The sequence below is a fragment of the Talaromyces proteolyticus genome (genome assembly GCF_021365285.1).
Source record: "Talaromyces proteolyticus strain PMI_201 chromosome Unknown BGW36scaffold_2, whole genome shotgun sequence".
In the NCBI taxonomy this organism is placed as follows: Eukaryota; Fungi; Ascomycota; class Eurotiomycetes; order Eurotiales; family Trichocomaceae; genus Talaromyces; species Talaromyces proteolyticus.
In genome coordinates, this window is record NW_025764278.1 from 2,658,569 (window position 1) to 2,672,661 (window position 14,093).

Sequence of the window (14,093 nt, forward strand, 5' to 3'; positions counted from 1 at the left end):
TGATCGATATCTGGTTTTCAGGTTCGCTGTATATGTACTAGCTGTTTCAAATATAGTGACGTCGTTTCATTTTACCACCAAGCAGTACACTTGCACCTCATCGCGTGACCGTCATGTCTATCGCTGTCTCATGGATATCAACTAATGTTACATATGTAACTGGTGTCAATGGCAAGGTATCAATTGATATAGCTGGCATAGTGGATATATTGCAGCTACCTCCCCACCGCATCGCGATAAACCCGCACAACTTCCTTCTTCACCACACTCGCCAGCGGCCAAGTCTCTGCTAATTTATTCAGCACGCCCACCGCCAACTCAATCCTGACTTTGAAACTTGACTCATCGTCTCTTCTCGCCGTCTCCATACTCATATTCCGTGCATACGCTGCTGTATGCACGAAAACCCCCATCGCTAGCCCGTGGATCAGAAACGGACTGTGCCGTTTCACGGGACTCGGGAGGGTGAGCAGATTAGACAGCGAGTCGGCGGCGCGCACGAGCTTGGTGGTGTTTGGATCGTCGAGCGTGATTTTGGAGGATGACGGTGCCGATGATCGTGCGGATTGGTTGGAGGGGAAGAAGCGGTTGGTGATCGAGTTGCGGTCGATGAGAGTAGGTAGGGAGAGGCTGGAGCGAGGTCGGTAGAGGTATATCACGGCTCTGTACAGTCAGTCTACTACCCAGAAAAAGACGAACAGGAAGTCTTACGAGTGAACGATCATCTGCGCCTGAAAAATCAGCTCATCGAACGGCGTCCCCGTTGATAAGTCCTCTTGTCGATGGGGGAAATGCCGCTGCCATTCAAATAAAGCATCATCGATAGCAGCTGCTTCATCGTCAGATGTAGTTATACTTGATGAATTTGACTTCAGAGCAAGCACAGACCCCAGCAATCTCACGGCGTCAACACGGTATGCAAAGGAGGAGAAGTGGCAGTGTTGCGGCCCTCGAGGCCAGTTTTCGGCTAGATCAGCGAGGAGGTAGCCTTGCGGAATTGAGGACTATTGACACGTTCAATATTCATTCAACCGGAGAAAAGGGAGAAGGAGGGAAGATATACCTCGGCGTTGTACAGAGTCTCGTCACATGGTAACCTCACATCAGATGGCGTGTGATACAGTAACGAGTTCCGTTGCCTCAACGCACTCAGAAGCGCATCGACCACGTACAATTCCCAGTACGTTCGACGCCACATTTCTTCAATTGCTGGCTGGCCCTGGCCGTTCGCCACGGCGAAGCTAGCATCTTGCATCCCGAGATCTAAGGCGAGGCTGATAGTCTGCTCGATGATTTCCATCGCTCGATCCATGTCGTCGTGGCCGCCGTGGGCATGCACCGAGATCGCTAGGAGAAGCATACTCTGTACTTGGAACCCGTCTCGTCTCGTCGTCGAGAGGGAGAGTCCTGAGAGCGCGCTTTCTCTGAAAGTATCCCGCACAGAGCTGTCCCAGTGGTAATGCGCCCCGATATATCGCATGACGGTTAGCACCTGTGCTGGGATGTATTGCGCCAAAGGGCCGCAGAGAGCAGAGAGCGGTATGAGGATGGGGTGGGCATGGTGGAAGTTTTGGTAGTAGAGTTGGAGTAGAGGGTCAGAGGTGAGGTTGTCGTTATTCATGGTTGGTAGTAGTATCGATTTTGCGGCATATGATCTGAATTTTGTTGATGTGGATTTTGATATTGAGTGCTGAAGTGGGAAGAGACGCTGATTGTACTGGGTCATGGCTAGGAATTGCTGTATACCACATTTCCTGTAGGTGTCTTGCGTTGATGATGATTTCTTCAGTTGCACAGTTCTCAGTTGAGTCGTCAAGGTGTTGAATAGGCCGTGCTAGACAGCTGGACGGCGATGATAAATTAGGGCTAGTTCTTAGCCGGGGAATATAATCTTATTATAATCCTTATTATAACATGCTATAATAAGTCAAACAGTATTAATAGATCCACGCGACAGTCAACTGTTGTCCTGCATGGTGGTATGTTGGTCCGGGTAATTTATGCTATGCTCCAGCAGTCAGTCAACAGGGACAGCGTGGCGTTATATACATCATCAACGTATACACAACATTGAAAATGATGAGTCTTCAGGAGCATGAACCACTGACCGAATTAGAAACAAGTGACGAATTAACTTTCCCATTCGGGTTTGCTCCACAGCTTCGCAGCCTTATATACTACGTATTGGTACTATGTATTAGATGTGTTTGAGGAGACGTACCAGTGTACTGGACAAGTACTATGTACTAACCGCCAATCTCGATTCTCAACCAACCCAAGCGATTCGTCAACATGAAACGGAGGCTGCGAGACGAACGAACTACCAGTCGGCTTCCTCCGTAATGTGAAGAAGCAAGTCGACTGATTAATTGATTGGGTAGATCCAGAAAACTAATGCAAGTGGACGATCGCGAAGGAGAGACAGACAGACTTCATAATTTACTACAATGCAGTTTAGACTGAACCTTCGACCGGGTCTTTAGACTGAGAATTGGGTTTGAATTTGCATTTGCATTTGCATTTGAATTTGAAATTTCCACGAGTTCAGACTTTCTTCTGTGTGGTTGGTTCGGGGGCAATAAGTCATAAAAAGAAATAAAATTAGGTCTGGTTGATGGCTGCAGGCTATTTGTCCGATTTATATGGCCTTTTAATATGGGCGCGCTAGCGAGCTACTTTTCATCAGCCTCCTGGAATGATCAAGCTAAGATACGCGAGTGTTAGCAAAATGAAGTTAAGTCTCTCCAAATATCTACAAAGCACTGACTTGAAGTTGAAAGTTATGGTCATCATCCCTTGATTGCTATCCCAAAGTTTAGGACCCACCACCAGCATACTCGAAACAACTAACAAGCGAAATGAGGAGGAGGAGCTATAATCAATAGCCAGGAAAACAAATAACAACAATTACAACAATGAGATGCTCCTTCATCAATGAGACAGAAGCTAGTTAGAACTCTGTAGTACACGCCATAGAGAGATAGGGCTGGCTTTTCCTCTTCTGTGCCTCTGTCGGGATCCATCGGCCTGGGCGAATCAGCTTCGGGGACTGCAGGACCCCGAATAGCCATACAAGCCAATACATTACATACATGTATATGTATGTATACTTTGTACATAGTTATTATATAGTGTATACTCTAAGCCGAATGTTTCAGTGTTCTATGTTGCTGACCTCATCCAGCTCCATTAAGTTTGTTTACAATTACACGTGGGTATAAATTACAATGTCGCCTGTGTATTTACGGACCCCGCCATTCGGTCAGCCTGTCATTTCGGAAGTGAATAGTCATGTCCACTCGCTTTGTATTTTGCACTCTCGTATCAATTTTAATTGATGTTTTGAAAGTGGTCGGCGAGTCGGCTAGTCGGCGACCTCGGGCTACATACACTCAGTACATAGCATTTCAAGGACAGAGTATTACTATTACATGGCCAGCATCCGTGCTCTGAGTAAGCAATAAAACACAATTTGAAATCATCAAACAGCAGCCTTGATGACTAGTATCATTAGTCTATAAAAATACTCCTGATAATAATATATAATATTAAATATTAAATAATATGAACCCCGTTCATCAGACAGCTGTGTACGCGTGCGGTATCGGTAAGATGGCCAGCTCTGTACACTCATGGCTGTCCGTATCTTTCATGCACATTTGATAAGATGAACGGAACCAACACCACCAGACTTAATTCATAGTTGAATGGAAAGTGGATGCTGGCGGCCATATTTCTGGAACCCTCTGCAATGGCTTGCAGCTGGAATATAATACATACGATAATATCCTGCAACAAACCCAATCTGTAATGCAGACACGACTGGGCTGAGTATTTGAGAAGCTGCATTGTTTCAGAATCCACAGCGAAGTTGTCTAACTTGTACAGGGCAGTATACAGAGTACTACCTCGATATCAGACTAGTGGCAGCGATCTTGAACAGTGCACATCAAGGAATCCCATGACTAGTCTGGAACTGACATCGATCGACTCGGCTTTACCGACAGCCTGGGACTTAGTTTGACTATGTATTCTACTATTTTGTAGAGAATCGAGATCGTGTTTCATGGTGGTTCGATTGTGTAGTGGGCGGGGAGTCTTAGCTCGACCAACAGACAAAGGCATTAATGTATCCGAAATTAGAATACGTACTCCGTTCACGTAAGGATCAGACCGTGTGAGCTGCCATCTTGATACGTGGTCAAGCAGAGAAACTGCGTCACGTAATCTGGACATGACGCAACTTGTTGAGCCAGATAGAAGGATCTGTTTCAATGATTTGAAATACCTCCTTCCATGGCTTTCCCCTTCTCGTCTATCTTCACAATCTGGGGCCGGCTCGATCGGAGCTTTTTTTTGTTTTATTTCATTAGTATTTCCGTTTCGTTGCTTGGCTTTGCTTAGTTTTAGATCTGAGGAGCTGGTCCGAGATCCGCCGCAATTTTGCGTTGGACCCCTCTATTAGTTTGCATAATGGGGTCAGGATCAGCTAATAGCAATGCCGAATGATGATGGATCGAAGTATGAGTATGACAAATATCTACACGCAAAATCTCCGTTGATAGGTTACCACTTTCTAGATTTAGAAGTTTGTTTCGTTTTTTTTCTAGGGTCGCCTTTCCATTGAGCTTCTCAAAATTGCCCAGTAGAATGCTAGCTTCACCGACTTTTTCCCCCTCCCGACGATTAGAAGCAACCACGAACTACCTTTAAACATACGGAGTACATGTGTGCATCGTCGTGCTCACCACTTCCATGGTGGCCATCTGAGACCCTCGCTAATCTGCCTATGATATCTTCATCAGTGGAACTGTCTGATGCAACCCTAGCCCGGCCCATGCTGCCTGTCAATTAGTCGCCAACCCAGACGCGCTATGCCTCGTAATGGTCGCAAGCATCGATTGATCATAGCTGATCTATGTTTTCAGATCAGGCTTTCCAAGATTCACAAACCCATCGCCCTATAGCCGGAGGCTGGGGTCGCCATATCCGAATATCGACCGCCGTCCGGATATTAGAGATCAAAGGCTCAAAGGATTTTTCTCAGTGTTTTGCAATTTTGTAGAAGCCAACCACCTTACTCAGCCCGATTTAACCTCTGAAATACGTGGCACAGCCCACCAGTCATGCCAGCGATGGGGGGTGTCGATTTCTGGGATTTCCACTTTAATCGGCAGCAATGATGCATCACCGGCTTCCCGCGTGGAGGTGGATGTGGAGTTGGAGCGGGCGGACTTTTTGGCCATGAAGATGCTGGTCGCCTTTTGGATTGCGACGCTGGCTCCAATGCATGATCGGAATGAGTCCTTGGTGTTTCGTTGCCATTCAGCCTCAATAGCTGGACGCTCAACTGTCTTGCCCGCATGGCGTGAGCCCAAGAATGGGCCGTCAGTAAGGACTTTCTCCCACGCTTTACGTGCTTCGCCAATTGCCCTATTCGCTCGTTCCAGCGTCTGTCCGTCGGTCTCCTCTTCGGGGGAGACCATTTTTTCGAACTTGTCGAATGGAAGTAACTCGGGGAGGCTAACCGAAAGTAAGGGCTTCATACGTAACTCATACCGAAGCCGAGAGCTAGAGTACGATTTTTTGGATGCCGCGTGTGGGAGCACTCGTTGTCGATCGAGAAAAACATACATCGCATGCAGCGCAAGAGCAAAGCTCTCTGTTGCTACTAACCACAGTGTATGACGGCCTAACACGGTAATAGTTCTCTCAAATGGCTTGTTCCCACCGGCACTATCATTTCGTCCCATTTCTGCGATAACAAATGCCCGGATTCGATCGAGGTGGCGCCGGTGTTGGAAACATATTTCGGCCAGATACCAGTACATTCCACCAAGTTCCTCGGGGCGTAGATCGATAATTCGAAGCCCATCTGAATGATTGATCTGATTTGCTTAAGCTTTTCGTGGTATGCCCAACTACCCAAAGGGTACGAATATGCCGATTCGCCATTGTCAAATGTCAAAGGTGCTTCGTTTGTTAAAGCTTGGAGATGCTCATCAAGTTTTTCTGCCTATCAACTAATTAGTCTCGTTTGTATACATTCGATTAAAAACATATGCCGACCTCTATTTGAATGCTGTCCCACTCAATAATGCTATGGCACAACGCACGACGCACTCGGGGTCGATTCAAGCATGATGAGCGAAAAGTGTTCATAAATGACTACAGAGTCAGAGTAGCTTCTGGGATATTGACGTGTACTACTTACCTCAGCAATGCGGATAAGAAAATCCTCCATGCTTTTATGTATCTGAAATCGCGGGTCCGATGGTACTTCGACCTCTTCATTCTCTGCCTGGAGCAATATGCTTGAAGGGAGTACCAAATCTGCAAGATCATCATATAATAGTCTCTTAACAGATGTAGAACCAAGAACTTTTAGGTTATTGACAATGAATTTTTGTAGGAGACTCCTTATATAGACGCCCGGTTGTGGCTTCCTCGAGGCCATTGTCCAAAGGGCAACCTAGTTGTGTCAGAGAGTGAGCAACAAGAATGGAGATATACATACTCTCAAGTCATCTGAGCCCGAATAGTCTAAAAGCTCAAACATGTCAATTGCATTTTGGCAGAAATGCTTTAAATATTCAATAGTCGCATCGACACCGATAGTCACCATTGGTCGCGGTGGTACTGTGCTAGCGAGCTTTCGTTGAATTTTCAGGGTAAAGGCTTCTTCAATCGGTTTTCCAATAGTCGCAGAGCTTTCAATCGAGCCAACTAATGACAGACAAGCAGTGAAAGGTCCTTTATCTCGTGTGTTGATAATATCTCGTTCTTCGTCCAAGGCTTCAAGAAAATGATATCTAAAACGCAATCTATTAACCAATGCACTCTTCGTATTTTGCTCTATTCCCTCATTATTCTCTTCAAGATACTGTATGGCTCTCTGTAGGAGTCGCTGAACTGGATCGACTTCGTGTTCGGTAAGTATGCTGCGGTTATACAATTGCGGGAAAAAGTCCTCTTCCTGGGCAGCATCAGACGCGGTTTTCCCTCGAGAAATAGACGTGCAGGGACCAACCTCGTAGTAGTATTCCTGAGTCACACGTTGGTGCACCAAATCACAGGCCTTTACTAGCCCGAGACAGTATGCCCTCAGCACGATATGTATCAAAGGTGATTGTTGCTCAACCTCAAGCTGCCGCTTTGCATCTCCCCGATGGAAGCTATATTCATCAAACGATTTCGGGGCCGGCGCCAGAAGTTTATCGAGATAGATCGAGGTGAAAAGGGTTTGAGATAGGGGATGACCCATATGCCATGCCATCTGTAGCACCACCCTTCAAGTTAGCTCGAACCTCTTGATCGTATGGGAAAACAACGAACCTCGTGGCACAACAGTTGATCCATCAGTCCAACAACTTCTTCGGGTTGCAATTCTCGCATCACGTCGTAGTCATACTCAAGGGCCTGGGCGTGATTCTCACCCGGGCCGAGATATCCACTGTCCATTTTGGAGTCCATGATCTTAAGAAGGCAAGGTGAGCCGAGATCACAAAAAAGGAATGGGGCTTCAACGAACCTCCAGCGCTCCCACCGCTTCGAATAGTGTAAATAGTTCATCCTTGACCAATTCTCCTTGTCGCAATTCTAGAATCAACTCGTCAGCTGGGGTTAGGTCTGCTGTTGATATCGAGATAGGCGGTTGCGGGGAGCGACGCACTAGAAGCGGCGTTGACGAAACTATCAGTGATGTCTCGGGTCACCATGCGCTGTGAGGCTGACTGGGGCGGAGGAACACGTAGTTGGTTATTCGGCAGCATGGTTTTGTGCGAGAAATTATGGTTTCTCACAACCTGCTTGTTGTGATCTGAAATACGTAACGGAGGTGGTTTTGTTTGCTGCCCTTTTTCGGCGGGAAAGAACAACGATGGGGCTGCGGGTAAATTTGGGTAACGGCCGCAGGTCTCCAAGTGGTAGCCTTAAGTTAACATCACCAATTATACTGGAATTTATACGTCAATCAAAAGACGATTACTGGTGGTATAAAATATTTTCCCACAAATGGAAGAAATGTTCTATTGTTTCGTTGGATAGTCAAAGACCAAGTATTGCTACAGAATGTACAATCCGCTTCCCCCCTCCAGCACCAAGCGAACTGCTTCGGATCCGGGATATCACCATTTCATGCGTCTGTTTTTCTCCGATTCGATGTTTCGCGTCATTTATTTTTCGGCTTGAGCGGCGAAGGCTTCGGCGTTGGCAGCGCCAACCTGCTTAGGTTCACCCTGTTTTCCGTTCTGTCGTCGCAAAATTCTATATTAGCCCTTTCATTCCCTTGTACAGCTATGCTTTCCCCAGTACTAACCTCCCACTTGGCAAACTTGAGATCGGTCACACCGCGACGCTCAGCGGCAAGACGAGGACCATCCTTCAGGGACCGGCGGACGGTGCGGGCAGCAACGGCAAGATAGCGGTTGTAGCTATTGACAGGTCAGCAATTGAAACACGAACCGACTAGAGCATGCGAAAAGTATCGGGGTCGAATAACATACGTCAAACCGGCAGCTTTCCAAGGGGCTGACATTTTGAGGGATTGAAGGGTTGCAGATGGAGGTTCTTGGAATGGCAAATGGCGGATGCAGACCTGTATTCTGGGATAGGGAATTGTCGGAGTTTCATGGCCGCGCTATGGTCACGTGGAAGTTCTGTCACGTGATTTACTATATAGATGGATATGCATCGGCTTCAAATATTGGAGCAAGTAGCTAAATAAATATATTTTATTCTCGATTAATTTTCATCAAGTGCAGTATCTGGTTCTATCTAGAGTAAAATATTCGTTACGAAGTGGAATTTCTATTTAGAGAGCAAGTCAGTAGTTTACTTCTTGCAAACATCATCAGTATGGTTGTCATGATAGAATTGTTCGGCCTGCTGGTTAGAGGCTGGGTTTCTTTGATTTCTTCTAGACACCTCTGCTTGGAAGGAGCTGACCTTTTCTATCTCTCACAAGTTCACACATTCACGTATCCAAACTAGAGCCTGCGCTATGGGCATTATATGTTTCTAATCTAGTCTACACTCTGAATTTTGAAATATGAATCTTCTATGTCTGGCAATATCTAAAATTCTTTGAAAAGAGTCAAGCTGTGATCCTGAGAACCGGGTTCTCAGCTGCACTGCGCCAGCATATCTACCCCTCTCTTGTATCCCTCCTGGGATTGAGAAATATCTTGACGACTCTCACATCACCTTCACTTTGTATTCCTGTCTTCATGACAACCTACCGTCCTTTGTTTGCACGGTAGCCTCAGGAGTTGGAGATATCATTTTGCATGATTTTTTCCTTTCTATGACCTTTCACTCACATAGTGACACAGGACTTTGTTTCATACCCTCTGCTCAGTCAGGATTCTTGCACCTATTTTTGGACATTCAATTTCTGCATCGCGTCTCAACACCCACACATGCTGGTATAATTACGAAAACCTTGTCGCCATGGCTAACGAGAAGAAAAAGCGCCCGGCCAAGCGCAGTATTGTACGCTGGGATGGTGAGTTTCCATCAGAATTGGCCGTCATTTGCCGAGTTTGATGGTCATTAACAATTTACTCATGTAGAAAACCTGAACGAGTTGCTCCTCCTATCCATCCAATCCGTTTGCAACAAGGAACATGTTAAGATTCCTTGGGCACAAGTGGCTGAGACTATGGGAAACAATATAACCGAAGGAGCAGTGGTTCAACACCTTGCTAAATTGCGCACTCTTCGTGTTAAAATGGACAAGGCAGTACCTCCTCCTCTTCGTCGAGGATGGACTGGTGCAATAGCATCGTCATCTAAATCAACCGACGCGTCGCTGGGCCAAGGCCAAGAGCAAGCCCAGAAGGAGAAGCCAAAAAGCCAGGCTAAGAAGCGTGCTCATACTGATGAGGAGTGTTTCCAAGATAAGTCCGACCATGAAGACTCGGACTGGGAGCCTTCACGCCACAGCAACAGTAGTAAAAAGAAGTGCAAGTCCTCTCAGAAAAAGTCCATACTCACCCCACTGCGCAATGGGCTTGTTGATGCCGAGGGAAAACCAAAATCCGATGGCGAAGGTCAAAGTTCCGATTCTGAGTTAGTTGCTGTAAATGCACCATTCCTGAAGTTCCTTGGAAGTGGTGAAGACGACGAGCGGGCTTCCAACGTGGTAAATCCAGAAGATGAAGCCAAGGTTGAAGAAAAGAAGTCCTATATTATTACACTTAAGCCTGGCAAAAAGGCTCTTAGCATGATTTTACACAAAGGTATTGGTGTCTATCACGAGAGAGACCCGGAGAAAAGATGGCATCTGCCAGCTTCTGATCCAAGGACTGGCACTTGGGGGTTTTCGAAGGACTATTACGGGCCCGTTCTTACGGACTATAGCAACTCACAGAACCCCGGCCTTCTTCGAGGAGAATGGCCTCAAGAAGTGGTGATACGACAATACAGCGCGCCGCAGCAAGTTGCATGGGCAGACGAAACACATGATCCAGATCCAAGAATCGTTCACCCTGCACACTGGCTCAACGACGAGCATTGTGACCCTCAGTTGAAATTTCATCGCAAGCTTCGACCATTGGAGCAAAACAATTCTGCAGCGCGCGTCTTGGACCAAGAGCGCCCGGAGTACAAGGAATACGTGGAAAAGCACAGGGAGCTACCCACCTATTTCGACCCAAGTTGGAACACTGCGCCTACTCTTGGTGCGACAAAAAACTCTCATGCTGCGTACGGGTTTCACAATTCCTCAGCCGGACAAACCGTTTCTGCAGACAGGGAAACAGCTTGGATGCATGGCAACATCAGTGACTTTGAGGTTGCTCGCCCTCAGCTCGACGGAGACGAGAGTAAACCCGCGCTGATTGACGAGAAATGGACCAGCACTATTGACCAGGAAGTCGATGATAGCCACGGTGAGATCCCACCTGGCAGGATCTTTGATTTTGAACAAATTTTCAACACTGATGATGCTATCGACGAAGCAAAGGACCTCGTTTGGTGGCAAGATTGATGCGTCCGCAAGTAGCAAAGCTATCGAAACCTCTGTCTCGCTAGTCACTCGATGGTAAGTCTGACTACGGCTTTTCATTCCAAATTCTGCGTATGACCCCGAAAAAGAGTCTACACACGCGAAACGAATTAGACCACATCGCCGTTCTGGTGGTATCGACACATCATTCCGATAAGTTGGGTCGTTGGCCATTATTTGCAACTGCTTTGGGATTAGCGAAGGAGGACGTTGCATGATGCAAAACAGCGTTGATCAGCGAATCGTTTATGATTTCTTTTTTTTCTTGGCTTTCTTGAAATGTGTACCATGGACGTCGATTCTCAAATGATTGGAGCCAGTAGTGATGAGCTTTTGGATTGTGTTGAAACATTGCTCATTTCGAAACCTTCCTTTATATTTGCGGACCTAGGCAATGCTGGTCTGGATTATATTCGTATAACAAGGACCACGATGGCCACAGAATAGCAGCCATAGCCTATACATACTAATGCAAGCGATGTTGTTTCCAATGCAGGAGCATTGTTTGCAATTTACTATTGAATGTAAACATCACGTGATGCGCTTTGCAGCGGCTGTTCTACGAGCTTCGGCGCCAAGACATCCGGGGAATCGCAAAGAAGCTGGAAAATTTTCGGCTATCGGCTTCATTTTTTCTGCTTCCTTTCTCCCATCCGCTTTTCCCATCCTCTAGTAATCCAATCCTCAGGGCGTCCTGGTCTAGGTGAATTGGGTCATTATTATTGATTTTTTTGTTCGATTTCCCCTTTTCCTGCCTGTCTTCCAATCCTCCTCGACAAGATGCAGAGAGCTCTCACATCCAGGACTTCCGCTCTGTCCCGAGCTCCTTTCTCCAAGCTCAGTTCACCTGGCGTGTCCTTGCAGCAACAACGATTTGCTCACAAGGTTTGTACCTACGCACTGAAAAGGGATTTTTAGTGGATGAATTGGGAATGCTGATAGAGGTTATAGGAGCTCAGGTTTGGCGTTGAGGCTCGCGCTCAACTCCTGAAGGGTGTTGACACTCTGGCCAAGGCTGTTACTTCTACGCTCGGCCCCAAAGGCCGCAATGTATTGATTGACCAGAGCTATGGATCGCCTAAGATCACAAAAGGTATGGTGAATGATGAATTCTAGCTTCTGCACCATGTAAGCTGACCGCGACCGCACCCAGACGGTGTGACCGTTGCCAAGGCCGTCACTTTGCAGGACAAGTTTGAGAACCTCGGTGCCCGTTTACTACAGGATGTCGCTTCCAAGACAAACGAGGTTGCTGGTGATGGTACTACTACAGCCACTGTCCTGGCTCGTGCTATCTTCTCCGAGACTGTCAAGAATGTCGCCGCTGGCTGCAACCCCATGGACCTTCGCCGTGGTACCCAGGCTGCTGTTGATGCCGTTGTCGAATATTTGAAGGCAAACAAGCGTGATATCACCACCACCGAAGAGATTGCACAGGTTGCCACTATTTCTGCTAACGGTGACGTTCACGTTGGTAAACTGATCTCCAATGCCATGGAGAAGGTTGGCAAGGAAGGGGTCATCACGGTCAAGGAGGGCAAGACCATTGATGATGAACTTGAGGTTACAGAGGGTATGCGCTTCGACCGTGGTTATACGTCCGCCTACTTCATGACCGACGCCAAGTCTCAGAAAGTTGAGTTCGAGAAGCCTCTCATCCTTTTGTCCGAGAAGAAGATCTCTGCTGTTCAGGATATTATTCCTGCTCTCGAGATTTCGACGCAACTCCGCCGTCCTCTTGTGATCATTGCTGAGGATATTGAGGGTGAAGCCCTGGCTGTTTGCATTCTCAACAAACTCCGTGGTCAACTTCAGGTGGCTGCTGTCAAGGCTCCTGGCTTTGGTGACAACCGCAAGAACATCCTTGGCGACTTAGGTATCCTTACCAACGCTACTGTCTTTACTGATGAGCTTGACATCAAGTTGGACAAGTTGACTCCCGACCAACTCGGTTCTACTGGTGCGATCACCATCACCAAGGAGGATACCATCATCCTCAATGGTGAAGGTAGCAAGGACGCTATTGCTCAGCGCTGCGAGCAAATCCGTGGCGTTATGGCTGACCCCACTACCTCCGAGTATGAGAAGGAGAAGCTCCAGGAGCGTCTTGCCAAGCTTTCTGGTGGTGTTGCCGTCATCAAGGTTGGTGGCGCCTCCGAGGTTGAGGTCGGTGAGAAGAAGGACCGTGTTGTCGATGCTCTCAACGCTACCCGCGCTGCTGTTGAGGATGGTATCCTTCCTGGTGGTGGTACTGCCCTTCTCAAGGCCTCTGCCAACGGATTGGACAATGTGAAGGGAGCCAACTTCGACCAGCAGCTTGGTATTGACATAATCCGTAAGGCCATCACCCGTCCTGCCCGCACTATCGTCGAAAATGCAGGTCTGGAGGGCAGTGTTATCGTTGGCAAGCTCACCGATGAGTTTGGCAAGGACTTCAACAAGGGCTTCGATAGCGCGAAGGGCGAGTACGTTGACATGATCGAAACCGGTATCCTTGATCCTCTCAAGGTCGTCCGCACTGCTTTGATTGATGCCAGCGGTGTTGCTTCTCTTCTCGGTACCACTGAGGTTGCTATTGTCGATGCCCCTGAAGAGAAGGGCTCTGCTCCTGCTCCGGGCATGGGTGGAATGGGTGGAATGGGTGGTATGGGCGGTATGGGCGGTATGATGTAAAAGGCACATATGTCCGATGCTCTACTTCCACAACTTCACCTTTCGAATTGTTATTTTAAGCGTGTATTGCATTTGTAATATGGCATGTTTCTGATATCTCTTTTGTCTCCTTATCACTCTTCACCTTTTTGTCTTACCACCATCCTCACTACACCTTTCACCTCACGGCCTCGTCGATGTGCAGAGTTTTGTCTCTCAGCACCTACCACATCTCCACTCAATCCAAATTTTGCATCTCCCTTTGAATCCATCAAAACAAAAGATCAAAGACTGGTTGGGGTTTTGTACCATATATCATGTACTTTTAATTTTCTATCTCCAGACTCAAATCTGTTGGCAGAAGAAAAGAAATACTCAATTTAAAAAAATACAATATAATGATAGTCGTGATAAATACTGAATCTTTTTCATG

General features: G+C 47.1%; 5 protein-coding genes across 5 annotated transcripts; 2 read left to right on the forward strand and 3 right to left on the reverse strand.

Moving 5' to 3' along the window:
* Nucleotides 1-16: 16 nt before the first annotated feature.
* On the reverse strand, nucleotides 17-1,621 carry BGW36DRAFT_444578 (uncharacterized protein; the record flags this gene model as incomplete). Its single annotated transcript, XM_046221647.1, has 3 exons — nucleotides 17-663; nucleotides 712-1,004; nucleotides 1,064-1,621. The coding sequence occupies 3 exons, from the start codon at nucleotides 1,619-1,621 to the stop codon at nucleotides 216-218; spliced, it is 1,299 nt and encodes a 432-aa protein (XP_046077046.1). The 3' UTR covers nucleotides 17-215.
* Nucleotides 1,622-5,081: 3,460 nt separating this feature from the next.
* Nucleotides 5,082-7,852, reverse strand: BGW36DRAFT_414341 (putative amino-acid N-acetyltransferase subunit Mak10; the record flags this gene model as incomplete). The annotated part of the gene is made up of 9 exons (XM_046219287.1): nucleotides 7,673-7,852; nucleotides 7,532-7,599; nucleotides 7,336-7,476; nucleotides 7,031-7,276; nucleotides 6,518-6,976; nucleotides 6,215-6,472; nucleotides 6,070-6,168; nucleotides 5,926-6,016; nucleotides 5,082-5,875 (listed from the first exon to the last, which is right to left on the reverse strand). The coding sequence occupies exons 1-9, from the start codon at nucleotides 7,770-7,772 to the stop codon at nucleotides 5,082-5,084; spliced, it is 2,256 nt and encodes a 751-aa protein (XP_046077047.1). The 5' UTR covers nucleotides 7,773-7,852.
* A 91-nt stretch (nucleotides 7,853-7,943) lies between these two features.
* Nucleotides 7,944-8,658, reverse strand: BGW36DRAFT_370443 (mitochondrial ATP synthase epsilon chain-domain-containing protein). The gene is made up of 3 exons (XM_046215248.1): nucleotides 8,505-8,658; nucleotides 8,318-8,432; nucleotides 7,944-8,249 (listed from the first exon to the last, which is right to left on the reverse strand). Exons 1-3 carry the CDS (start codon nucleotides 8,534-8,536, stop codon nucleotides 8,175-8,177), a joined length of 222 nt encoding a protein of 73 aa, XP_046077048.1. The 5' UTR covers nucleotides 8,537-8,658; the 3' UTR covers nucleotides 7,944-8,174.
* Nucleotides 8,659-8,992: 334 nt separating this feature from the next.
* On the forward strand, nucleotides 8,993-10,990 carry BGW36DRAFT_335145 (uncharacterized protein; the record flags this gene model as incomplete). The annotated part of the gene is made up of 3 exons (XM_046212930.1): nucleotides 8,993-9,505; nucleotides 9,573-10,707; nucleotides 10,786-10,990. Exons 1-3 carry the CDS (start codon nucleotides 9,451-9,453, stop codon nucleotides 10,988-10,990), a joined length of 1,395 nt encoding a protein of 464 aa, XP_046077049.1. The 5' UTR covers nucleotides 8,993-9,450.
* A 622-nt stretch (nucleotides 10,991-11,612) lies between these two features.
* On the forward strand, nucleotides 11,613-14,077 carry BGW36DRAFT_370448 (putative antigenic mitochondrial protein HSP60). Its single transcript, XM_046215249.1, has 3 exons — nucleotides 11,613-11,893; nucleotides 11,960-12,101; nucleotides 12,162-14,077. Exons 1-3 carry the CDS (start codon nucleotides 11,789-11,791, stop codon nucleotides 13,679-13,681), a joined length of 1,767 nt encoding a protein of 588 aa, XP_046077050.1. The 5' UTR covers nucleotides 11,613-11,788; the 3' UTR covers nucleotides 13,682-14,077.
* Nucleotides 14,078-14,093: the final 16 nt, after the last annotated feature.

What these genes read in the sequence shown, in the direction of transcription:
- BGW36DRAFT_370448 (XM_046215249.1), top strand. Translation starts at nt 11,789, where the DNA reads ATGCAGAGAGCTCTCACATCCAGGACTTCCGCTCTGTCCCGAGCTCCT. An exon ending in AACAACGATTTGCTCACAAG is followed by an intron (nt 11,894 to 11,959) that starts GTTTGTACCTAC and finishes TAGAGGTTATAG; the next exon opens with GAGCTCAGGTTTGGCGTTGA. An exon ending in ATCGCCTAAGATCACAAAAG is followed by an intron (nt 12,102 to 12,161) that starts GTATGGTGAATG and finishes GACCGCACCCAG; the next exon opens with ACGGTGTGACCGTTGCCAAG.
- BGW36DRAFT_370443 (XM_046215248.1), bottom strand. Translation starts at nt 8,536, where the DNA reads ATGTCAGCCCCTTGGAAAGCTGCCGGTTTGAC. An exon ending in TGGAAAGCTGCCGGTTTGAC is followed by an intron (nt 8,433 to 8,504) that starts GTATGTTATTCG and finishes ACCTGTCAATAG; the next exon opens with CTACAACCGCTATCTTGCCG. An exon ending in TCAAGTTTGCCAAGTGGGAG is followed by an intron (nt 8,250 to 8,317) that starts GTTAGTACTGGG and finishes TTGCGACGACAG; the next exon opens with AACGGAAAACAGGGTGAACC.